General features: G+C 53.2%; 5 protein-coding genes across 5 annotated transcripts; 3 read left to right on the forward strand and 2 right to left on the reverse strand.

The window, feature by feature from the left end:
• Positions 1-1,483: 1,483 nt before the first annotated feature.
• Positions 1,484-2,609, forward strand: ausA-1 (Non-reducing polyketide synthase ausA; the record flags this gene model as incomplete). The annotated part of the gene is made up of 2 exons (XM_032022350.1): positions 1,484-1,648; positions 1,743-2,609. The coding sequence occupies 2 exons, from the start codon at positions 1,484-1,486 to the stop codon at positions 2,607-2,609; spliced, it is 1,032 nt and encodes a 343-aa protein (XP_031880770.1).
• A 444-nt stretch (positions 2,610-3,053) lies between these two features.
• On the reverse strand, positions 3,054-4,623 carry bphA-1 (Benzoate 4-monooxygenase; the record flags this gene model as incomplete). The annotated part of the gene is made up of 5 exons (XM_066151327.1): positions 3,054-3,073; positions 3,118-3,262; positions 3,317-3,599; positions 3,663-4,189; positions 4,243-4,623. The coding sequence occupies 5 exons, from the start codon at positions 4,621-4,623 to the stop codon at positions 3,054-3,056; spliced, it is 1,356 nt and encodes a 451-aa protein (XP_066009439.1).
• Positions 4,624-7,463: 2,840 nt separating this feature from the next.
• CGGC5_v004739 (uncharacterized protein) lies at positions 7,464-8,840 on the reverse strand (the record flags this gene model as incomplete). The annotated part of the gene is made up of 1 exon (XM_066151328.1): positions 7,464-8,840. One exon carries the CDS (start codon positions 8,838-8,840, stop codon positions 7,464-7,466), a length of 1,377 nt encoding a protein of 458 aa, XP_066009438.1.
• Positions 8,841-14,187: 5,347 nt separating this feature from the next.
• On the forward strand, positions 14,188-16,419 carry CGGC5_v004740 (uncharacterized protein; the record flags this gene model as incomplete). The annotated part of the gene is made up of 2 exons (XM_066151329.1): positions 14,188-14,692; positions 14,783-16,419. 2 exons carry the CDS (start codon positions 14,188-14,190, stop codon positions 16,417-16,419), a joined length of 2,142 nt encoding a protein of 713 aa, XP_066009359.1.
• A 1,065-nt stretch (positions 16,420-17,484) lies between these two features.
• On the forward strand, positions 17,485-20,806 carry CGGC5_v004741 (uncharacterized protein; the record flags this gene model as incomplete). The annotated part of the gene is made up of 4 exons (XM_066151330.1): positions 17,485-19,485; positions 19,544-19,927; positions 19,968-20,517; positions 20,571-20,806. 4 exons carry the CDS (start codon positions 17,485-17,487, stop codon positions 20,804-20,806), a joined length of 3,171 nt encoding a protein of 1,056 aa, XP_066009360.1.
• Between the last annotated feature and the right edge of the window lie 385 nt (positions 20,807-21,191).

Genomic DNA, 21,191 nt, shown 5'->3' on the forward strand with positions numbered 1-21,191 from the left:
CTGGGACGCAAATTCGATCAGCAACATACAGTTGCTGGTGCTTATGGTACGTGGTGTTACAACCGAGAGTCAGGAGGAGAGTTCGCTGGTATGATGTCATTGACCAGCGTATTTGAGGCCCTTTACTACTATCACCTCGACGAAGAAGTGCGGACCGGTCGTATCATTGGTTTTGCAGCCCGCCTCTGTCTCGAACTGGGCTTGCACCGCCGGAGATCAGTGAACCGCTTGACCAATTCGGAAGAGCAAGCTTCAGGCTTGCAGACGTTTTTGTGTGTGTACATGCTTGAAAGAAGGACGAGCCTGGGGCAGGGAATACCATTCTACATACAGGACAGTTATGTTGACCCTACATTACTTGCGATGGTAAGGCTGACCCCAAGGCTTCAATGTCGCATTCAGTGTGCCATCGCGACCTGCTGATAGCCCTACAGAATGGTCAAGATCCCATGATGACCGCGCTCCTCGACTGGACTAGACTAGCAGGCAAGACGTAGTACGCCCTGAACAACCAAGTCGAGAAAGAGGGTGAACTCAATATCGATGAAATCGAATACCTCGATTACCGGATAGAGCAGTGGCACCAACTCTTGGATGATGAGCTGAAGCTCAAAACCATCGACCCAGGACAAGAAGTTCGGCAAGTTCAGGCCATACTTTTCCTCCGCAAGAGTCACCTTCACAACTTAGTCTGCCGCCCAGTGCTTCAATCGGCTACGAGAATTGCCCAGTACCAGAGTCACGCTCACAAGGCTGTCTCCGTTGCTAGAGATTCACTGCAGATGCTCTCGAGCCTTAACGAGAATACAACCATCATTAAGCGTAACCCACTTTTCTACAAGCACCTCTTGCTGACTGCATTTGGCAACCTATTGTTGGCGGTTGTGAATGCTAGCTCCATGTTCTGTGACAAGGTCATAGTTGAGTTTGACATTGCGCTGGAAATGATCAGAACCTTAAGCAACAGATCGCCGCTGCTGTTGGCTCTATGGGAGCGTCTTCAAGGCCTCCGGAAGCTCAGGGCACAGCTATCCGCCTCTTCAGCCACGGCGTCAAGTAGTGGCGGGGCGGGTGAACAAGGAGAGGGCGTCGAAAGTCCATCCGATGCCTTTCTGTTCGGGGATGCGGGAGACATCATGTTTTTTGACCAGCTTAATGATTTCTTCGACCTTACACCCGTACCCACAAATTGCGCAGCGAGCAATTGGACCTTTCCGGTTGGCGATTGAGCAAATTCCGGCCCCTTCCGGACCGGAACTAATAGCGGGGTCAAACTGCCCCCGGTCGTTCGTCGGAGTCATACTTAGTAATAACTAAGCGAAACATCAAAGGGACAGCTCAGTGCACTCGACCCCGCTGCTCACCTGTTTGCGGAAGTGAAGTTGAAGTGACCACGATCCGTGCCAGTGTCTTCGCTATTGTTTATTCAACCTTTGGGCCCTGCATCTTTGGGAATTGTCCCTCTGCGACCGCAATTGCCATCATGAGCTCCTCATTCCCGCTGAAGCGGTTGGCGGGGTACACGTCGAGAACAGTGCCCTTCAAAGTCATCTCGGATGATACAACCATCAACGCCGACGTCGTGTACCCCGAGACGTCGGATGGCTCTCCCGCTGTTGTGCTGCTGCATTATCACGGCGGTTTCCTCGTACGTAAATGCTGTCGCTCGATCTGCATACGTCAACATTCTCAGTGCGTGGCTCGACCTACGTCGTTCGAAGCTAATATGAGAGGTTTCCCAGATCGTCGGGGATCGATATTCGTTCTTGCCGTACTGGCTTGTGCATGCATGTGCCTCTCGTGGATGGGTCTTCGTAACTCCTGATTATCGCTTGATGCCCGAATCAACCGCACACGATGCCGTTCAAGACGCTGCGGACGCCTATAAATGGGCCTGGTCGTCACTTCCGGCAATCTTGGGCCGCCCTGTTGGCTCACTCTCACTCGCCGGGTCAAGCGCGGGAGGGTATTTGGCTCTTAGCACAGCCGTCTCAGCCATTAAGAAGCCTAATGCACTGCTGCTGATTTACGGGATGCTCGATCCATCTGGGACTCGATACACGACCACTGGGAAGAACATCTTTGATCGGCCACTAATCGAGACTGGGCCTATTTTGGAAGCATGGCCCATGAGAAAGACTTCGGGCGAAGACAGGAAGCCGGTCTCAGCTTATCCGATTGGAGACCCTGCTACTGATCCCAAATTTGCTCTTGCATCCGCGCTGCACATTGACGCCATATTCCCCGACTACATGGCTGGGCTCCCTGGTCTTGCTCGCCAAATTGCTGCCGAAGGAATTACGGCAGTACCTGAACAGCATCGGCAGCTATTCCCGCTTGACTTTGGTAACTTGAGGGGCCTCCCGCCTATCATGCTAATCCATGGTGCGAACGACTCAGCTGTACCGCTTGAGTGTAGCACAAGGGCCGCAGACAAGCTCGAGGAATCTGGAGTGGGCATTTTAACAGAGTTCCCAATTGACGCACAGCACGGTTTCGACGCAAGGGCGGGTGACGTCAACATCGAAACTTCAGCTGGGGATGCGGTGATTGCTGTAGAGTCTCTTAGGAAGGCGATTGGCTTCCTCGAACAATATGCAGTCAACTAGCACAGTAAGGTAGTACAGGGTCTCAACAGGAGCTTTAAGATGGGACACACTAGATCAGAATATAGCAGTAGGGTTTGAGACACCCGTACAACTTACGTCTGGGAGTTGAATAACCAGCTGTTTCAAAGCCATCTATCTATGGTCCAGAGAATGTCGATGACACACAGATGGCTGAAATCACAAGAACACCGATACAAGAAGTTAATTCTGTGTAGTTTGAAATCCATGCCTTACATGATCTTATGGACATAATGCTACTCTGCTTTACCAATGTGTCATTGAGCACAATGATGTTGGTAAAAGTGGTATTGCGTGACCATTTGCACTATTCGTCTATCTTATCGTCTATGAACACGACACAGCAATGGACCTTCTTTCTCTGAAATTCCAACACTAATGGTAGAGATCTCTTGCACAGGTCCCACCATCTCAAGGTCATAACATCTAAACGTTATCGCAACGAGCTTGAGCATGTTTGTCATGGCCATATTGCGTCCAATACACATACGATGGCCCATACTGAATGGGCTCAGGAAACGCCGGAGCTTCTCACCCTCTAGATCGCAAAATCTAGAAGGGTTAAAAACATCATGGTCCTTGCCCCAGATAGCAGGGTTATGATGAACAACGTGGTTTAGGCTGAAAACAACGGTCTGTTCATCCGTTGTAAGTGAGTGCATGTGCAATGGGAGAACGAAGAGACCTACGCCTTTGGGAATTACATGACCCTCAATCTCGAAGCCTTCCTTGGCAGTCACCTCACGCTCCAGTGGCATGGTGAAAACAGCGTTCATACGAAAGTTTTCATCTACACATGCCATAACGAACGGAAGTTTGGCCTCGAGGTCCTTAATGGGTACGATTGCCGACCCAACGTTTTCAACAACTGAATCGATCTCCTCAACCACTTTGGCATGAACAACCGGGTTTTGAAGGATATGAGAAAAGAGAAGAGTAAGAGTTCCAGACGTTGTATGAGAGCCAGCAACACTAAAGAGAAGTCAGACCGGCAGGGAAAAAGATACCCGAACAAGGCAAAGTCCAACGACTTACATAAACGCAAATGCCTCCGTTTGTATGTCTAGCTCCGTCAGCTTAGAGCCTGTCTCCGGGTCTTGAGCATTGATCAGACTGGTAATGAGATCCTTCCGAGCAGCACCAGGGTTGGCCATGCGGCTCCTGACACACTCGATGGTGAGGTTCTTGAGATTCTGTCGTGCCGCAAGAAGTCCTTGCACCCAAGGGATCGGAGTCCAGGGAGAGATGGCTTTGATGAATGGCATAAAGTTGGGGATCATGCCCATCAGGCAAGCAAGAAAGATGTGATCGTTAATGGGAGGCAGTTTCAAAGTATTCTTTTCGATCTGCGAGTCAAATTGATAGCGGAAGGCAAGATCTCCGAGCACGTCGAGAACAAAGAAGGCTATTAACTCTTTGAGATCGAAAGTCTCGTGTGTTCGGGAGTACTCGTCGAGGTTTTTGCGGAATTCAAGCATGTGGCTATCAATGTGCAGCTCCATTTCTTTGATCGACTGCAGCGAGAATGAGTGCGCCATTTGCCGTCGCCGCATTGAGTGAACCTTGGACAGTGAGTATATGGCCTTTAAGACTTGTGGTACTTTGCTGACTTCACCTCTTCGTTTCGAGTTCCAAACAAATTGGGGTTGAAAGAAGTGAAGCCGTCATAAAAAGCAGTCTTGGCCAAGGCTCGACCGGCCTTGTAGATCCTGGGTACGGCAGTCCCCTGTCTGAAAGAGAGCATATTGGGACCAATCCGGACAACATCACCGTACTTCTCGTGTAATTCGACGAGAGCGTCGGGTAGATGCAGACCCCATAGCTCCCGGAGTCTCCAGAAGTTGGTAAGTGACGCGAGAGGCGGACCTGGAAATCTTGCCAAAGGATGAACGTTACGGTAGTAGAATGTATAGAGACCAACGAGAACAACCAGAAAGACTGTAGTCGACGCAAAAGGGTGCGAAGTTGCAATTAGCAATAGCTGGTAGACGTCCATGTTAGCTTCGATTTCTGTACTTTCCGATCATAAGGAACCCAGTCACTAGATTTACACGTACCTTTGGAAGGATAACGAGGCTTGATATATGTCTGGCTCAATTGCCTCGGCAGCATAGATACCCGCAAGTCCTTTCACATTCAAGCGTGGGCTGTCGAAATTCCGGAAATACGTGCTTCATGGGCACAGTAAATTCCGTTTGGGCCAATCAGGTTGCATGACCACCAAGCCGAAACGGAATTTCGAAATGTGCACTAACAAAAGTTGGGCATCGATTCCGTGTCAGCCAATCAAGTGGCTCTTCCTTCAACGGCGACGACGGAACACTAACGCGCTCGATGGGTGGATGCATGGTTCTGTGGACGCTATTTTGGTCGCTTTGAAATCTAGAGCCTACCCTAACATACCAAAGACGACTGACAATAGAAGAGTGTATTGCAAATACTTCATATAATATGCGGAATGGCTGATACGCTGTGAAGGATAAAGTAGGACTTGTTGTTATTAAATATATTTATCTGAAATGGCGACGTCTCTGCTGCCGCACACGCCAGACTATGGTCACGCAGGAACAAGCCAAAATGCATCGTCCCCGCTCTCTGCATCATCTCGCTGGCCAGGAGATCGGAGATGCGAAAGCGTGGACGTCTGATCATGATATCGTCCAGGAGCAACAAGAGATAAACACGACAGGAACTAATGAAAATTGAAGAACCAACAAGCAACCGACGTCGTCCGTGTTCTTCATGGCGGTTCACTTCGATGCCTAAGCGTGATTGCATCCTATAATTGCGCTGCCTTTCCTATATAAGAAAGGAGCTTATAGGTAACTAGGATAGATAGACTTATGATGAGATAGTTGCTATGATTTGTATTACTGCGACGTACTCAAAAGGCTGATTGGAATAGTTGATTAAGGACTAGTGACTTTAGTTCTATCTACACTTTCTCTTTCTGAGTCCTTATTCTATGATTCAAAATACGCCTCGATCCTGCTCATGCATCTCTCCCTGTTGTACCTCTCCGTGAAAACTCCTTCTTCACAGTATATCTGGGCCAGTGGATTATCCGGGGAAGTAAAATGGACATGCTTACGGTCCACGGCAGTCTACGTCGATTGATACCATAATTAGTATGTGTGGGAAGATGGAAACAAACGGTGGCGTCCGTGCAGAGACATCAATATCGACGCACCATTCTGAAGCTCCTGAACTTGTCCTTAGCCATGACGAAGAACTCTTGGAACGTGTACGTGGCGGACCTGCGTCACTCTTCTTCGTCTGGTGCGAACTTAGTTGAGATGGAATCAGCCATGTATTCAACAGTAGCTGTCGCCTATACCCTGAGCTTAGGGTTTCGTATTATAAGGTGTTTGCGATGGATGAGAATACCTATGCTTGGTAGGTATATGAATAGTGCTGGGACGACAACGAAAACCGCCTTAGTCTATGTGATTCCGACTTTTATATTAACATCTCTTGCCGAACTATCACTATAAGGACACGTCCCCCATTATGTCGAGTGGTTGTGTATCGCTCCAACAGGATTGTTGTGCCGAGGAAAGAGAAGGTGGACGGGGGCGGATATGCGAGAGACCTAGATATACCTATCATATAGAGCTAGGCAGTACCTTGTGGAAGGGCACAGAACCCAGTCCAAGTTAGGTAAGAGCATAAGGAAACTTATAGTAGACACTCCTCGTTGCGAGTTATATCTATGCTGGTAGTAGAAGTGTTGCTCTCCACACTCTAATGGATCAGAACGTAGAGTAGAAGCGAAACAACAGACCAAAACAGGGATTTCTCGCCGACGGAAAGGCCCGTGATAAAACGGACTGGATATCCGAGATCAGGGCAAAAGGGTTGCGTGGGTAAAAGCTACAAAAGTTGCGACCCGCCCAGGATTCGAACCCGGACCTTCCCCTTAGCTAGAGGGGAGCTCTGCCAATTAAGCTGGCAGGCCTCTCGTCCCAACGGATGGCATCTCTACAACGTTTCACGCATACAAGGGATGCGTAGCTGTAATGTCGCGCGCGCGACGGTCCTTTTGGGCATACATATGAACCGCGCGCGCCCACGCAGAAGGGTAATGCAGAAACAAACAAGCGAAGCTCACGGTGAAAAAAGAGGCCCACCCGGGACTCGAACCCGGATCTTCTCCTTAGCTAGAGGAGTGCTCGACCGATTAAGCTGATAGGCCCTCAACTGGTGATTCCATCTCTCACCGTTGTCATACTTGGCCTTTTCGACGTACGTCCAGCTTGACGAGGGGGGCGGACGAGTCACGGGGTAGGTGAGGAGCGACGGATCACAGCTGTCGTAGCAGGGTCAGCCGGACGCTGTCGTTGTACGCTCCCGATGTGGGGCCGGCCCGTCGTGCGGGACCACGGCGGCACCAGGCGGGGCGACCGGGCGGGGCACCCGGGCGGGCAAGACAAACAAGGAAAGATGAACGACCCCACCCGGATTCGAACCTGGATCTTCTCCTTAGCTAGAGGAGCGCTCTACCACCAAGCTACGAGGCCTCTCAACTGGTGTTGGGAATGAGGGTCATATCGTTAGCAATAAAGCCTAGCGGCGGATAGCGATGTGATGAGCGAGACGTTAGCAACGGGCGAAAGGACGCTTAGCCGTTGATGTGTTTAGTGCGTACATAGTGCGCTCAGCAGCCAGGTCCTTAGGCATAGATCTATAGGTAATAGGTGATGGGATAGGGAGCTAGATATGTAGCTTATATATCACTGAAGCAGGTTAGAGTGGAATGAGGAAGCTTTACTTCAGGCGAGTGGGTATAGTAGTCTTTGTGGACGTAGTGATCTTATCCGTCACGTAAACTCTGCATTATTCATCATGAGATCGTCTTAACCAGGGGAACGCTTCCGACTCTTCTAATCTATCCAACGATAACCGCATAGCCTCAATCTCCTCAGGGCCATTTGCGTAAAACCTTTGGTTAAGAAATGTTGTCGAGGAGCGTGAACGAAGATAAAACCCATCTACCATGCAGTCCCCTAGGTCTATTGCCTCCAACCTGAGGCTACGCTGGAGACTCCTGAGGAGCGAGGACCACGTCTTTCGCCCCCCTCCGGTGATATCAACAGACTCGAGAGTAAGCTCCCGGAGTGTGTCCCGATGCCCCTCCAGCAATATCATGAGCTCGTCCCTCGTGCAGTCGACGAATTCGACACGGAGGCTCCGGAGGCCGGGGATTCGAAGATCCTCGGAAAGCCTTGGAAACTGCTGCCTTTCGTCGCGGGGATTGAAGTGTAAGGCCAAGTTGGTCAGCGTGGGAAAAAGACGGAGGAAGCCGCAGAACTCTGGACACCAATCGGAATCCGCAGTCTGGATTGGGTCGGTGTTTGAAACCAGTTTCTTCACACCCTTATCAAACGTGTTCTCATGGCTGTTTGGGTTGACCACAAGTAGCAGGGTTTTGATAGGAGCAAGCCGATTCCTCAAAGTGTCTGCAGACACAGGGATCGTTGATAGCATGCGTGGGGTGACAGAGGTACAGCCCGTCTTCAGATCGCCAAACTGAAGATAGAGTCTCTCTACAGCATGGCGACTATGCAGCAGTCCTATAAACAGGGCTCTGATCAACGTGGTGGCAAAGACCATACTCTGGGCCTGGAAGGGAGTGACGAAGCGGTTCGGAAACGTGCCAATGCGGCGACCAAGTTGAAGTGCCCCCCAGGGACGGACGTTATCGTCAATGCCGACAGCTTTGCAACGAGGGAGGTTGGACAGTGCCTCGACCAAGTCCCTGATCCAACCTCCCTTTGTCAGAAGGAAGTCCCTGTAGCCACCCCACTCAGCCCTATACCTCTCAATGACAGCCTCGTAACTGTCATCGCCAAGTGACAAAGTCTCACCGTCACCAAGCCTAATGCAATCATATTCATCGTTAATCCCACACATCTCATAGTCCGCTCGGCTCATGTAATCCGGAGGCGCGACCAGGTGATCCGTGGTGAGTTCGACGACTTGCACCGCGTAGCGGAGAACTGGATGGCGGGAGATCTCAACCAGGTTCTGGAGGCTCTGACGTTCAAGCATGATATAGCGTGTGCGAAAGAAACGGTCCTGGAAAGGTCCAGATGTCTTGTCAGCCAGAGCCCGGCAGGCGGAGCGTAAGCTTAGCAGGTCGAGCGACTCGAGGTATTCTGATATACACCCAACAGTCTCTGCGGGAAGATTTGTGAGCCGGCCTTGCGCCATTCTGAGATGGACTGTTGAGGCGAATTGGGAAACTGAGGTTGTGGAGTTGAAGCTTTGTCGCTAGACATGCTTAAGCGCTGTAGTGGAGACCCCCGCATGAGAGGATGACTAAGAGATGCTGTGTGCTATCAGGTTGTACACACGCTTCATATGTAACGCAATTAGCAGCAAAAGTAGGCTGGAAAGTAACCCACATACTATTTGCAGCGTTTATCGCAAAGGATATATATAAATACAGCTATATAAGGAACCTATATCACGTTATTCTTAGAAAGAAGAATGTTTCCCCGAAACAGGTCCCCTCATATTATGGTCAGGTTAGCTGAATTCGCACTGGAAATAACCGGTATGTATCTTATCGTCACGTGCCCCACATCGCGGTCCTCCAACGACGCCAGGGGTGAGCCAGCCCCCGTCATTCCCGCGATCCTGCAGTATACATATTCCGTCGCAGCCGCGCCCAACGCCCGGGCAAGAAGCTGAACCGCTATTGTTAGTTATTACACGCATAGCAACCTGCCTCACTATGCCCACCCAGGCGGACTCTTACTATGAACGGATGATTAAGAGCATCTCGGACACGCGGGAACAGCTGCCAACCAGCCCTCAGACCGGCTCACCCAACGCAGTAACCGCACCCCAGGAGGACACCACTATAAGTGAGGCCGTTCGGCCACCACCACCCCCGCAACAACTACCAGAGGATGCTCTAAGTAGGCTGCGCCATCAGAGGGGGAGCTCAGCGCTCCCCACATCCCCAAACGCAAGGTGCGGCCCGCAACAGCCGCCCCTGAATGCGAAGCAGCGGCGGGCAGCGCAGCGGCGTGAGGCTGAGCGGCGGGCAGCAGAGCGGCAGGCTCGTCTCCAGATACCTGCCGGAGGCACGTCTCCAACAGCAGGGACAGCCAGGGCCTATCCCAACGCAGCACTGCGGCCTAGGGAACAGCTCTCAGACCCAGCCGAGATATATAGGCGTCTGTCAGCCATCGCCGTCTACTCACCCCCGACCCCCATAGGGTTACCCGAGCGCCGTGGGCATACTGCATCCGACCCACTGATCTGCGACCTCAGAGCCCGGCTGCGGAGCAGGGATGTCGGCTGTGCGCTCTGTGCTTTTTATGAATGGGGGCCGATAGTAGAGACGCACAAGCTGAAAAGGTGCTCGCATCGGGCGGAATCGTCGAAAGCCCAGAGCTGGCTAACAATGTTCCGAACATACCGAGCCAGCGGCGGCGGGACGGGGGCGCGGTGCCACGTGTGCCGGTTCCCGCTGACGCTCTGCTGGCGGACAGTCTACCGGGAACAGATGGACGAGAAGTACGGCAATCAGCAAGAGGCGTTAGCGACGGCGGACGTGCTATATAAGGAGGTGCCATGCGCATGGGTAAAGGTCGTCCAGCGGTTCGTCACGGCGTGTATGATCGTAGGAGGCGCCGGCGCCGGCACGGGCGTGAGCACATTAGGCGCGATAGTGCTAGAGACGATGGGCTGGACGGACTGGTCGGGTCTGCTGTTGAACGGGCCTGAGTATATACGCAGTTGGCTGGAGGAGATGGATGAAGTGGACGGGCTCCGGTGCCCGCGCCTCCTACGGCTATTTTGGCTCCTAGCCCACTGTTAGATGTGATAGTTCGCTTAGAAGGAATCGGTGTTACGACCCGTAAGCAAGGATCACAGTCGACCGACCCACTTGGGCATCGGGCGGCTAGGACAGGACATTTGTACTGTAGGATCACGGGAACAACAGGGACTCGCCCGGAAACGGAAGAACTACGGTACAAGTCACGTGACCTCGGAAACAGAACGGACACAAGACAAGGAACGGATAGCATGGATATGTGGGATATCCATGATATCCAACATAGGAGGACTACCTAGGACTTATATATAGTATGACCCTAAGCCTAGTGTTACGAGCGGGTCAGGGCAACCAACTGTGGCACAAAGCAAAAGCTTCGATAATGACAAATCCGTTGTCATTGTCCCCTGTTCTGCACTATATAGTTACGAGCCTACAGTGACCAACTGTAGCGGTCGTAACACCTAGCTCATAGTCAGACTTCCATAGCTCTTCAGCAATCAACTTAGGTAGTGCCCTCCCAAAGCTTAATACGGACCAGGTTAGGGCTAGGATTCCAGGCCAGATCGAGATAGCAGGTAGGGGCTTCTGGCTTGGGGCTACGAATGAGCAACACGGAGGGGCAATGGGGTAGGACATACGAAGGGAAGTAGTAGTAGACGACGACATACGGCGCGTATTCGCGTCCATATAGACCGGTGACAGTGTCTGTCTGTCTATCTATCTATAAGCCGACCAGGGGTATTTAGGAACTCAACTACCGAGTCCGTATAACAATTGCTAGTAGAAAGCCTTTCGAGGGCCCCTATGACTTGATTATAGAATCTGGATTACCTGACCTACTTAGCCAGAAGCCCCTGGGGGCTTCTGGGACCTGATCGTAGTAGAAGCCGGATGTCCCAGCCGACTTGGCCAGAAGCCCCTAGGGGCTTATCAGACTAAGGTAGACCATACAATCCGGATACCTCGCCCCATTCGGCCACAAATACTCCAAATCTCTCGCGTATACTTACCTAGCCCTTCACGTAACCTCAGGCAGATCCTCAGGTTCGTACGTAACCCGTCAAGCCTATAGTCACCGTAGAGCTTCTTGCTTGTAAACACAGCCGATCAGCCAGTCGAAGCAAACTATAAGCATCGTACTTGACTGCACGTATCCTCAGAGTGGGCGGTATGATCAGTGGCAGGTGCTCTCCCTCATCTCCCCTCCCTCGCAAAAAAAGGCGTATAGACTGCAGTAAACAGATATAAAACAGGAGAATAGTCAAGGTTTGGTATGAATTTTCGCGGGTGATGTGGACAGCCTGATGGGGATATAAGAGAATGGTTGACGCACATAGCGCGTGTAAGGTAAGAACAGAAGATAGAGAGGCAGCTTAGTAGTAGTAGTGAGAGCGGACAGAAGCAACTATTTAGATGTGTGGTAGGTTCATTGGAGCGCGTGTCTATGCGTGGCCTGAAGCGGACTTAGACACCGCGTCGCGTCATGTGGAGAGAAACCGACGCGTTAAAGCTAGCCGGATACAGAAGAAAGACAGGAGGGAGGGCTGCTTATGTCACAAACCACGTCATTTAACCAGTTAACAGTAGTAGATAGGATGAAAGACGACAAAACGCAACAGTAAGTAGCTCTGACATTTTCTTACGCAGCAGACTTGAGCAGAAATCAAGCATGTAGGGGCATGGTGCTTTATTATTTGAACAACGGACGGATCAGGTAACGCAAGGAAAGGGATAAATAAATGATCTACCACGCCCAGAGCATTACTAACCCTATCTGTGATTACCTGATATGCCGCTGCTGATTACATAACAGCTCATCTACTGTGAACTGCGATGCTCAATCACCCCACCAAATTCATAGCTTAGATGAAGTGAATGCCTAATAGCTCTATAGGGAGTATCCTCACGCAGGAGGAGTCAATATAGATGGTTTATGTATACCAGGAAGAAGTAATCTTAACTTTAAGGGAGCTCGCTCGCCGCTTCTACTAGCTCATATGATTTTTTTATCATGTCATTACTCCATATTCTTTGCAAACGCACGCCTGCCTGCCTGACACGACCACGACCACACCAGCCACGTCATCTCCATCGGGTTAAGACTTAATAGAGTATACTACATAAAGTCAAATAGATTGGAACTGTATTCCAACCGTCAAGTGGCTGCTTCTAACCCCTAACACGTAGTTACAGTCGTATATAGGTCAAAGTATCCCGTTGAGTCCCGCATAACGCCAGTATATTGAGGAGCTATACCCTCTCCAATTCTGCTGCCTATATGAATCTCACGATATGCTGGAAAAAAAAGTGTCGATCAACTAGGACAACTTTTAATTCGCTGTGTCCAGCACACTTGTATACCAGCGTTATGCGGTAACCGATAGGATAGCATAGGTAAGAACGTGGTCAGACCTACACCAGGACAGGTCTCCCGTAATAGACATTCCTAACGAAAGATACCAGCTGTAGAGAGAGAGCATTCATCATATCTCTAATTCTGTCTCTAGCCTCTCATCTATATCTAGCTGAAGATGATAAATGCGCACTCACAGCTCACCGGACCAGTCATTCAGCCTATCTACAAAGAGCGTAGATTTCTACTACCACTTATATGAGCACTAACCGACCACAAGAACGTCTTGAAAGAGCACAGTACATTAGAAGGGGAGAGGTTGCAGGCATATCTAGTCTGAGGGTTATCAATATGGATAGGTGTATAGTCATTACAGCAGGCACCGCCCTCCTTCCTAGCTTCTACCGTGATGCTTATTGGTATACGTACCATAAACTGGATTGTAGATTGGATGGTTCTGCGCCCTGAACACCGCACAACTATCCTGTAAGCCGCCGAGGAAATCTGGCGCATGTGATTAGATAATAACCAGGGTCAGCCTAGGCGCGGATGGGGATAGAGGTAAAGATATAAAGGGGTTGAAGGCGGATAATGGATGTGATGATGTTTTCTTCCCACGCCAAGCCGAGAACAAACGAGGTCAATAGATCTAGTTAGTAGGCCTATATCTAGGCGTCTCATAAGTATGTCTATTCACTTGAGTTTCCCCAAGCCTCGTCCACGCGAAAATCACTGCGTGTGGGATCTTCTAGGAAGGGAAAGATATTCCATATCATAGTGCCCCCCCTCACCCAAAGCCCTCAAGGGCTTTCTTTCACAGCCACCTAGACCAGCGAATCCAGGCACCCAGGCCCCAGATTGCTTCTACCCCTTCCCCCACAGGCTACAGGTAATGATTGCCCAGCTTTAGCCACAACAACGTGATAAGGGTGGAGAAACCGAAGACGGAAGCAAATCCTAAACAGGAACAGTGATCACACACATTCCTGGGGTGGAACATGGGCTGAGTGCGCACAGGAAGGTAGACAGAAGGGAGGGGAGGGAGGGAGGGGCACACAACATTCCTAGGCAACTGGCACTAGCCCCATTGAAATTCCAACGGAAGGCCAGTTAAACGCCGCATCCAATGTGAGACTTCGAAGGGGGTATGGTAGAAGAGCGCAGCAGGCAACAATAACGAATTTCTACCAAGACATATTTCCCACGTATGAATAACACAGTCTACCCAACCCTAATACAGCTAACCCCAAACCGGCCCAGGTATGCAAGCCCGGCGAGAACACATCACAACGCCCTCCTCTTCCCATCCACCAACACATGAGGACCTCCCACCAACAGATGCACTGTCCACCTACGCTGCAGAGTATTCGCAAACCTCATTTTTGCCTGGCAGTCAGTAAACCACTCATACCATGACGAAACGCAAGCGCAGCGCTGAGGATACAACTCCTGCGCGCCATGGCCATAAGAGGCGAGCGTCCAACGACCCCTTCCAGGATCAAAAGTCAGTCCGGGAACTTGCGAAGCCTTACCTCCTAGCTACCGCAAGACTACATATCGATATCATGGACATAACGTGGAGTAAGGGCGTCAACCGTCGAATCGAACCCTCCCACGTGCGCGAACTCCGGGACGTGTTTATAAAGGGTGGCCTTGAGCGTAGTGCGCCCGAAAACCATATGTTCGTCCTATGTGACGCTGAGGATGTCCGCCGAGCCCTCGAGACCAGGCAAGACGACGAGGATGGCGGCGACGAAGGCGCCAGGGAACACCCGTTGCTCCGGTGGGCTGACGTTAATGGGACCAAGGTCGAGGTGATGGCAGGCCAGCACCGTCTCCACGCCCTCCGGGAATACATCAAAGCAACAGGTGCTGTAGAGTCGGACGCCTGGTGGACGTGCGAGCTATACGACAAAGGTGAGTTGCAGCACCCTCCCCGCGCGCACGTCAAGAAGTGAAGGCAGCACAAGCCTAAGAAGCCAGGACTGACCTGACGTATGATAACAGATAAGCTGCCCCCCGACCTCAACATGAGGCTACGCGTCAACCGCCGAGACCCAAGCCTGCCTGACAACCACGGACAGATCTGGAAGCAGCTTGTGTCAGTGGCGTCGGACACAGCCGGGCCCAGCACACATATCACCGTCAACCACAAGCTTGTGGTAGGACTACGGCTAAGCAGCGAGAAGGGCCTCCCCACCCGCCGGCTCGTCACGTTGTGGAACCACGAGCGGTGGCGGGACATGGCCACCCGCTGGTGCCAAACGCGCCTAGGCCTGGAGACCTTCAACATATCGACCTTTGAGTGGATGGCCAGCCTCCGTGTCGACGGCTACTGGTTTGCGACGCTCGAGGCGGTACTCGACACGCTCAACGCCCTCCCCCTTGACGTGACGCAGGACGTGGGGCTAGGCGACTGGAACATGCTGTCCACAGCCCTCCCCGCCAGCAACAGCAACGGGGAAGCTCGCGCCCAGGACGTTGTTGAGGCCGCCTTTTTCCCCACCGACGGCTGCAACAACACCAACAGCGCCCCTCAACGTACGGCAGGGCTCCTCAGGACACTGGACGACGAGGCCTATAAGAGGGTTTATACCGCCGTATCAGCAGCGCCCAACCTCTCATTCGTCGACCTCAAGCGCTTCCTACGTCCTAAGAGGCCGGAGACGGAGACCGCAGTCCGTGTACTGCACCATGTCGTCAGTTGGATCGATAGCAGAAGCGCGGCCGAACTCGCAGACGTGAACCCCAAGTCCAAGAACAAGCCCCTGCTGCTCGAGCATCTTCAGGCCGCCCTCGACAACCTCAGCGCATACAGGGACTCCCCTGCCTATGCCGAGAACACGGCTGCACGGCTCCAGCGGCGTGTGCTTGATCTCGCGATACGTGACGCAGACGCCTTCCGGGCGCAGGAGGTGCAGACCCTGACCATAGAAAACGTCACCCTTGTCGACAAGGCCGACTACGGTGCCCGCTTCAGCCACGGTGGCTGGGCACGCGTCCTCTGCGTCGTCCGCGGCATCACGGACGCCGGTGATGCAGTGACGGACGTGCTAAGGCCTGAGTGGGGGATGCCGGCCGATGTCAACGGAGACCTCCGCTGGGTGCAGGCCTGCACACTCACAAACACCTTCTGCGCCACCCTCTTCAAGATGAGCAACCAGCCTGTCAAGAATGGCGACCCCAGACTCCTCGAGTTGCAGCGCAGGATTGAGGAGGTCCTCGTCTCCTTTACAGATCTTCCAGGGCTTCCCCTCTTCAGCCCAGCCCCAACAGCCGAGAATACGACTACTGACGATGAGGACGATCCCAGCGCTAACGAGAGTGTCGGCCCCAGCCCACAGCGCCGTCAAAAACGCCCAAGCCCGGCAGCCGACGTCCCACCTCCGTCAGCGCAGAAGAACACGGGCAGCCGTGAGCCAACAGGCCACAGGGCTGGCCTCAGCCGCGCCGAGGCGCTCCGCGTGCTGTCGGACGTAGAAGGGCGAGCCTCGTCAGTCTCTCCCCGTCAGCCGTCTGACAGCCGGCGAAAGGGGTCGAAGACCACTTCGCCAGCTGTGAGGCTCCCATCGCCAGCCACCACCCCCTCTAGTAGAACGATAACAGGAGCCTGGAAATCAGGTCTCAGGATGGGAAAGCGATAGGCCAGTGGCTTCACTAGGCTTAGGGGGTTCTTCTACTAGCTAGCTGCCTAGGGATCAGGGGAGAGGGAGGGCGACGGGGCGTGGTGGCTGAAAGGATGCCCAGAAGGAGCTTTGCCTCTTAGCTACAACACTGCAAGTGCGTTTTGTTTTCAATACTTATACCCCCTGTTTGAGTACACTAAACAACATAAACATACCCATACATTACACGCCCGTATATCATACTCTCTTACCTTCATACCCAAGAACAAAGCGGACGTTTATTATACCTAGTTACGATGCGACCTTACGCTCAAAGGCTTATGTTCCCATTTCCATAAGAATACCCACATGAAGAAAAAGCCCCTAGGGGGCTTTTACCTGCGAAGAAGCCCCCAGGGGCTTCTCTCCCTATCTCCCTTTTCAAGACTACTCAGCCCTTCACTCTGGATCAAAGCCTTATATCTGCTCATTCTGCCACTGCAAATAAGCCCCAAGGGGCTTCCACCTTTCTCCTCTCACAAGACTCCTCAGCCCTTCACTCTAGATCAAAGCCTTGTATCTGCTCATTCTGCCACTGCAAATAAGCCCCAAGGGGCTTTTTTATCCCATGCATCTACGCACCTATCTCCGTTACTTACGCATAGGTCACATAACACCCTGTATTCCAGGATCCTACAGCAGCCTCCACGCAATATCCTATCACCATCCTACAGTTTCCTAGTCGTTATACTACGCTAGATAACAAGCATCTGGGACGGGCTCTTTCCTCAGGCTAGGGGCATATCGTGCCTTTCCCTTCTATAGTAAAACAAATTAAATGAAATTCCACTCCTAAGAAACAGGGCATTACAAGGAGACATGTTAGAATGTTTTAATAATATGTTTATATTCCGTTAGCCAGGCTACAGCCTCGCTGAGAATGAAGTAGCATGGCCCTCCTTGCGCCCAGACCTAGATAAAAGGCAGAGACCCAGCAGTCCATAGCATCTACCAAGGACCACATCACAACCAATCCCACCTAAACAGTTCAATCAGAGCACCAGAACCACAGCCAGACTTACACTCCGCCTCCCACACACCAATATGCCTACTAGCACCGACCCCACGGCACCCCACCAGACTTACGAGTTGCAGAGAGATGCCTCGGTTGTCGAGGAGGATGATTGCTACGAAGCAGGCCCTAACGAAGTAACGGATAACGAGGGTCGTGATTTTGAAGACGAGGTCGACATGCCCAGCACGCGCAGTGGACCGCAGAGATGGGCGGTTACCCACTCCACCGGTCACCACCGGCTTCATGGTGAGCATCAAGACCACTCGGCGTACACAGCATGCATAGGCAGCAGGGAGGGAAGCTCACATAACCTGGGAACAGCAACGCGGTTCATCTCCAAGGTGCTATCGGACACCTTCGAGCCGGCTGACGCCCTTAACATGCTCCAGGTGAAGCACACAATCGATTTTGGGGCCCGATCAGCAGGGGCAACGCAGGCCAAAGCTGCAGACACCTTCATCCCACAGTTCTTCCTCGACTTCTTCAGCATTGTGGGTAAGCCAGGCCGCCCGATCACGAGACGTAGCGCGCCGCTCCTCGACAACGTCATCGTCTCATTCGAGAGGTATGGCGCACCCTACAGCACGAAGCATGTGGGCGGCGTCTTGTTTAACATGACGGGACGCACGTTCAGGATCGCGCAGGCTGGTACGCGGGAGGTCTGGTTCATCGTCATGCACCCACTAGCAGGCAGTTCCACCCAGTCAACAACGTCAGCAGGCTACAGCCAGCAGGAGCCGCAGCAGCAGAGTTCGTCAAAGAGTGCAATGCCGATCGGACTGGCCCGTGAGCTCGCATCCTACATTACAAGCATCTTCCAGTCGTCGCAGCTGCTTGGTGAGGGCGTTGATACGTGCTGGCGGCCTGGTGGCAAGGATAGCCAGCGCATAAGCTCCGCGCAGTGGTACATTTTCCAGACACAGTTTATGAACGGATGGGCGGCGTGGGTCTCCAGCAAGCAAGACGCCGATTCATACTGGCGACGCCACGAGCCGGCCTTCCATGCGTACGACTACGGCGCAAACCTGGAGATCAAGGTCGGGGAGGAGATCTTCAACCTGCCGCGCGAGACGCACGCCTTCAGGGAGTCGGACGGCGAGGCAGACGTAAGCCAGGCTGAGGAGGATGGGGATGTAGTAGCGGAGAACAACGTCCAGGCCAGCCTGAATAGCTTCATCCTCAACAACAGCGACAGCGAGAGCAGCGCGGGCCCCGCAAGACAAGAGGAGGATAGCCACCCCCACAACGCCAACAACCAGACATACCAGCAGATACTCAGGGAGAGCGACAAGCTCCACGAGCTGGTTACCGAGCTCAGCTCCAGGTTCAGCCTGGACGACACTGCTGCGATCTCCTACGCGCTCGCCGTCTGCATCCATAGCCAGTCGGATGGGGGCCAGACGCGGTGCCTCCTAGCGGACCGGAACATGGTGGCCCGAATGTTCCCCGGTAGCCGCAACTACACGTTCTACCCCCAGGCTTTCCATCCCAGGTATGGCAACTTCTCGGGCAGCCGGCCGCCCGCGTTCCTAGACCCCCTATGTACAGCTATGAGGGGTAACATGAGCGACTACAACGATGGCGCCGACGTGCTCTCGTTTGGCTACTTCCAGGGTTACTCCAACATCAAGAGAAGTGTACGCCACAGCCCAAACGCCCTCCTCGCAACAAAGGGGTATGCAACAGCCGCGCTGACGGCGCCAACATCCCACACATCCACCTCGTCACATACGAGAGACAAGCGGGAGGCCATGCTGCAGCGCATCCGCGGCCAACTGACGCCAGGGAGCCCGGAACAGTCCAAGCCGTTCGCGCGCGAGAGACGAAAGCTGAATACCGCTATTGATCAGGAGGAGTTCGCATACCGAATGGAGCAGGTCGTCTCACTGAACATCCACCATATGTGCCGCGCGGAGCGGACGTTTGCCGCCGTGATCCGTCCCATCTTCCAGCTCATACGTTTCTTTTGCGCCGAGCATGAGTCGTACATCCGCCTCTTCCGCTCAATCCCACCCCAGGTCTTCCCCAGGGTGATGTGTGCATACTCCCGCGTATTCGAGCTAGCACTCGGCGAGATGGATCCCCCAGACGAAGCTGTTCATAGCAAGCCAGCTACGGCGCAGGCTGCAAGAGGCGGCTGAGCCCGCAAGCACACCAATCACCTCTGCCCAGATAGCAGCATGCAAGTCCGCCATCACTGCGTGGGAGGCTACGCCAGAGGCCTTCACAAGCAAGGCGCTGCAGGAGCTGACCCAGGCTCTCACACCAGGCGGCTCACGCTTGATGATGGCCGAGTCAAAGACACGCACCAGGCGCGACTACGCTGCCGAGCTGGTCCGCGCCATCACCACCGGGAAGGGGCGGGCCGCAGTCGCCCCAGTCCACTCCACCTGGCCGGATCGGCTACAGGTGGCCATAGCCAGCGGCGGACTCAGCAACGACGAGTGGGTCACCATGCTGGACAAGCCGACTGTATGCCGCCGGCGTCGAGTGGGCGCCTGACGCCGTCAAGGGCCGCCTGACGTCCACGACCATCGTCTGCCTACACGGGAGATGCATGCGCACAGTAGTCACGGGCCCACCCGGCTCGCTGAGGCGCGCCGCGCAGGAGGCGCAGATCAGGCACGAGAATGCGCTGCACAACCAGGCGCTCCGCCGGAAACGCAGAGCCATCCACTTCGGCGACAGCTTCCCCTTCACCAACGTCCCCAGCCTTATCACGGACGGTTTCCTCAAGGCCAAGGCGACCTTCTCTAACAAGGGCGACCTACGGGTTCTAGACCACTACCAGCTGGCGATAAACATCCTCTCCAGCAACATCGACGACCCTCTGTGTTGCCTGATGCTGATGATCACATTGACCGTTTGCTCCTCGTCGGAAACGCCAGAGGTCGCGCCTGGGTCGCGCGAATTCGGGACCGCAGCCAAGAGGAAGGACCCGGCCCAGCTGGCCCTCGTCATGGTCACGAGGATGATGTGGTTCCTCTACCCCGCCTCGTTCCCCTGGAAGAAGGGTTCAAGTGGGACGGCCTATGATGTCGCCGAGATGACGAAGAAGATTGGTACGGTACAACGCAGGAATGGTGTGAGGCTGATGATGCTAACAGCGCTGTAGAGCATAAGGGGTGCAGCAACCGGATGTTGCGTGAGCTGGGTTGGGTCACCTCAAAAAGCAACCGCGACAGCCCCCGAAACACAGACCTGCAGCTGCGGCCTCAAGAGGACCTCCTCCAGACATTCCGAGAGCTACGGTCGGCCATGAAACGGCCAGACGACTTTATCGGCGTGGTCTTCAACAGCCAGGACAGCATCTGGACGGAGCGTTGCGCGAGCATCATCAAGGATCGATAGGGTTATGCAAATACAATAAACTGGAGTAGGAGATGTAGATGCTTTGGGTTTTGTCCAATTTCGATGGGCGAATCCGATAGGAGCCAGGTGATGCTTTTCTCCACCAGCCCCTCTTGCTGAGCTATCACGCGGGGGACACGTCGACTGTCGTGTCGAAAGGTTGTGTATCTTGCCAACAGGACCATTGTCCTGAGGAAGGAGAGTATAAACGGGGATTGGAGATACGAGAGACCTAAATATAGTATAGAGTATGAGGCTAGGCGGTGCCTTGCAGGATAGGGAATTTCATCAACATGTTCCCAAGTATACGTAAGTGTTACGGTCAGCTATCCGACAGTAGGGTCTGCTAACAGAAGCTGGGGATTGACACGTTATAACAGTTCAC

This window comes from Colletotrichum fructicola (assembly GCF_000319635.2).
Source record: "Colletotrichum fructicola Nara gc5 chromosome Unknown KSG_Nara_v1_contig02, whole genome shotgun sequence".
NCBI classification, from domain to species: domain Eukaryota; kingdom Fungi; phylum Ascomycota; class Sordariomycetes; order Glomerellales; family Glomerellaceae; genus Colletotrichum; species Colletotrichum fructicola.